Source organism: Lottia gigantea, assembly GCF_000327385.1.
Source record: "Lottia gigantea unplaced genomic scaffold LOTGIsca_8, whole genome shotgun sequence".
Taxonomy (NCBI): Eukaryota; Metazoa; Mollusca; class Gastropoda; family Lottiidae; genus Lottia; species Lottia gigantea.
Window position 1 is genome coordinate 1406965 of NW_008710662.1, and position 4811 is coordinate 1411775.

General features: G+C 33.5%; 1 protein-coding gene across 1 annotated transcript; it reads right to left on the reverse strand.

Moving 5' to 3' along the window:
* Positions 1-2765: 2765 nt before the first annotated feature.
* On the reverse strand, positions 2766-3125 carry LOTGIDRAFT_97727 (hypothetical protein; the record flags this gene model as incomplete). Its single annotated transcript, XM_009066891.1, has 1 exon — positions 2766-3125. A coding segment is annotated over one exon (360 nt), but the record flags the coding sequence as incomplete, so codon positions are not given.
* Between the last annotated feature and the right edge of the window lie 1686 nt (positions 3126-4811).

Here is a 4811-nt window from a genome sequence, read left to right on the forward strand (position 1 = left end):
TATGCTGTCTATCGCAGACAATCTTAATGGAAATTTTAAAGAAGATTTTTATCTAAAAGGAATTCAACTTCACGGATGAAATTCTAGCAAATTATCACATTTTCTTATCACATATTCATTAATTATACTAGTAACATGGGGTATTGTGTGGTGCACAATTAAATGATAAACGTACTTTTTGATATTGTTCCGCACAATTAAACGTGTAAAGCCCGTAGTACACGGACCTCTATATGTTGTTCCATGTTAACGATAAGACTTGCCCAACCCTCATGCGTGCAAGACTAACAGAGCGAAAAGTAGTCGCAAAATTCGAAATTCGCATTTTTGTTTTATTTTGTGTGGAATGCTCTTTTGAATTGATGTTATTTTTACATTTCTAATGTTAAATAATAATATTGAAAATTTTGAAGGTTGATCTACATACAGGACAATATGCATATGAACCTTACGTCAATTAACTAAATCAAAGTGTAAGCTAAAAGAGACGAGCCTCGAATTATTTTGAATAGTTACTCCACTCGACTCAATATACAAAGATGATACTTTTACCTTAATGATGCCGCATTGTAGCTTTATCGTTGGATTTTCCTAACATCTAAGTAAAGCCTACCCCTCTACTGTATTATGGTACCAGGTGGGGCACGTGGGTGTTTTTAAATACGGGGTCTTGATGGTTCAGCTATGTATTGATACCAATTTGAGAGGAAGGTTATTTTCATGGTGAAATTCCTCAAAGTTCAATCGGAGCACCACCCTATGCGTGTTAACCTGTACAGATTACGGTTAGTGTTGTTGTACACACAAGTTAAACACTTCTTCCGGATTGCTATTACACGAATGTCAAGCGGTGAAATAAATTGTTAATGGATTACTGGCACCACAGGACATTGTCATGTAATCAGAGCTCTTCCGTTTTAGTAGCAAGTGGTCAAAATAGATGATTGTGTGAAAAGTTATATATAACGATTTATTTGTAAAATGAAGCCTTACCCGTTCTATAGTGTCTTTCTGAAAATAGACATTTAGAATTCTATGTCATCATCAAGGTTGATATTTCCGAAGTCTGTGGTTATGTAATCGACCGAGAAATTAGTTTCTAACATGTAATGAAGTGTCAACTTTGTGCAGAATTTCTCATCAAAATAATTACAAAGGTTGCCTTGATTTCAAAGAGAGGGAGATCATTACTTCAACATGGTAGTTCAATCAAATTTAACATGTCAATATGTCCTGAAAGTGTACTTCAGAAGAAACGCTCTACCAGTTAACAATTTTATCCGGCCTTATAGAAATGTGGACGTATATATTCACCGCTTCTGTCAACCAATCCACAAATATCTTTTTTATTTAAAGGCTGCAGTTTTTTTTAATCAATCCTGATCAAACTTGGTATATATTGATATATTAATTTGTTCGAATCTGGCAAATATTGGAAGAATGTCATTTCTCTTGACTTAGTTTAAAAACGCTTCAAATTATCGTGTAGACACGATAAGAGGTTATAGCTTTTCGTGATATGCTTATTAGTGATATCTCGTTCGAATTAATCCATTTTTGGACTTACGGTTTTTGAGTTATTGTCCTTGCATTTGGTTGACAACAGTTCTTGTGAAGTCTCCAATTTTAATATAAGCATGTATAGGCAAGTTGTGATGAATATCTTTGAGCTATTGTCCTAGATGATAGAAGCTAAAGTTATTGCCATATTATGTTGATGATGACCAAGTTACCCTATATTTGTTCATAAAGTCACTGTGGGTATTTCCAACATCTTCCAGTGGGTCTATGTTACCTTACCTGACAACCAATCTTTGTACATGACATTTATTGAAAGCATTCAAAATGAACTCTTACAATTCTTCAGAAGAAAATAATCAAAGGATGTCAATGGACATAATTCGCGTCTGATCCATTCATATCGGAAACATGAAGTCATTCAATATCTCTATTCATTGTCTTGAACTTGACAATTCCTGATTGTGTAAAATATGGGCGCCTTTTGATTTTTCAAAACTTGTGACAAGTAGAATAGTGTTAGAAATTACAAAGTGATCGATAGTTTAAAGGCACAGAAGAAAATAAAAACATCAAGTATATCAGATAGCCGACTGAATAATTTCATATTGTTTCTTCACACCATCTTCATCCATTCTAATTATCTGAGGATCAGAGTCAAATGAGGACGCACTTCCAGACCCGCTTCCACAAGAATGCTTCACCTTCATTCGGAAGTCACATATAAAATCCTTCAAACGTCTCCTAAAACTTCCAGAAAAAGCAAAATACAAAAAACATTTAACAGCAAAGTTCACGAGATAAAACACTCGACACAGTACAAGCCATTGGTTTAATTGCGGTTCTGGTTTTTCACTGAATCTCATCACGGTCCTCATAATATTCTGCGGAGGATTGAATAATAAGGTCATTATGATTACCGGACACAGTACACGAGTAATACGAGTTGAAGACTGGGAAGAACTTTGACGGTTCATTCTCCGTCTTGTGGAGCTCGACAATGGCGACATATCGGTTGAAAATTTGTAATATTCACATCCCTTAATCAGTATTAAGATTACCATAATAAGTATCACAATGTATGGTATAACAGCCACAAATAAAATATCAATTTTATCCAAATTCATATAATGTTCTTCAAATTCACTGAATGGTCCACAATATTTCATTCTTTTAAATCGCGTATTAACTCCATAAAAGTAAGTAATATAGGAATAACAAACAACAGCAAGCGCTCCCATGAATACAATAACTAGTTTAGCTCTGAAAACAGTACACATTGAGGGTTTCTTCAAGGGAAAATATAAGGCTATGAATCGGTCCACAACTAAAGCCACCATATACCAAATGCTTAAAAATGTAAATCCATAATTCAAAAACATCACAAGCTGACAGACACCAACGTAAGTTAGTAATGGCTTTTGATAATACAGTTGTAAATTTGTTAAGAAGAAAGTCCATAAAAATCCCGTATCAGTAACAGCAATAGCTGCTAGATAACGCACTGAAGATACTTTTCTAAACTTTGTTCTGGTAAACACAAGGTAAGCTAATATATTTCCAATAGATCCAAGCACCACAATTATAGGGAATATATAGTAATTCATCTCAAACAATGCTAATGCCAGCTTTGTTTGTTTAAAAATGTTTCTAGACGACACGGGTCGAGCCGGTCTTGGTTTTAAAGTGGTCAAGGAACTAATGTAGCTTCCTACAAGATCCATGTCAGTATCGTTTCCGTTCATATCTTCTATCTGATAATCCACAAGTGTATGAGATAATGTTGAGGTCGCCATTTTCAAGCAGTTATGTCACATTGTTCCAGCATCCCAATATTTAGCCTTTTTTAAATGTTGAGCGCAGGTTGATATTTTTCAATGACCACGTATCTTCATTCCGGTCTCATTAAATATAATTTGATTTTCATCTCCACTCTACAAACATTTGGATAATCTGCATTGTTGAAACGAGTAATCTGAAAAGAAGGAAAAGAAAGGATTTATGACTCTGCGTAGGGTGGATTTACACAGGAACTCGTAAGTCTTTCGTAAACACAAAAAATAATCAAATATCTAACCCTTCTTATGGTTGTTATCTGAAATCGATACAAATGATTAAGAAGACTGAGAACCCGTTTGTTTATTTATACTATACGATTTCAGACCATGGACATTTGAGGAAATACAGATTAATTTACTTGATATATATACCTTTAAGCGTAATGAATTGTTACCGATACCGTGCTGAAAATTTATATTAATGATCCCTAGTGGCCAAAAGTCTAGTCTTTCGATTTGAAACCAGCTGCCATGACGAGTTTCATGTTCTAAATACGTGACAACAGCCATCATATGAGATTTTGTCCATTAATACTTTACAGGATCATTAGAACAAATAATAACGATTAAAACAAGGCAGAATTATTTTAATACTGATTTTTTCTATTCTATTGGAATTGCTACAAGAACACGATTTGTCATTGAAAACAAATAACGCCAGTATTCACTCTTTTGTTGCAGCGAAATAAGTACTGTCATTCACATCGGGTTAGAATCAAAATATAAACTGAAGTTAATCTTATTCTTAGGTAGAATAAATTGTAATTTAAACGCACTAATAAAGCACGTCTGATATATATGTAAACAAGACTATATACATATCAGACTAACATTGTGTTCATTAATGCTTCGCTACTGCTTCAACCACTTACAAATTAAATGGGATGGTAGTCTTTATGCTTTCATTCGTTCCCAAATGGACAGAATTATATTTGGTCGATTAGATAAGACAGATGTCAAACTAATAACTAAGATTGATCAGGGACTATACTATTTCCCTTGTAATAATATTATCATTTCTTTTTAAACAGAGATTCCATGGTATCGTTTGGTTTAATTTCAGATAAAGCGTTTAAAATTAGAAAAAAATTAATTCTCTACTTAATAAAGGAACCAAGTATATACCTGGTGAAAATGATGCTGAAATGGATTATGATATTATAACGTCACGTTATCCACCATTGATTTAAAACAATTAAATGTGATGACTTCGGTTTCCTACTTTTAAAAGTAGTTGGTGCACCAACAGAAGTCATACTTACATAGACACGGGAAAAAAACCTGGAATCTCTCAATTAAAAGCACTACGAAGTCCATTATTGACCTTAACCATATATTATATTAACTCGACAATACATGTTCTGTTTATTGATAATAAAACCGCTTAACTAGCAATAAAACATTTGCTGAATATAATAGGCTAACAAATACAATAGAGACCTAAAATTATTTTAT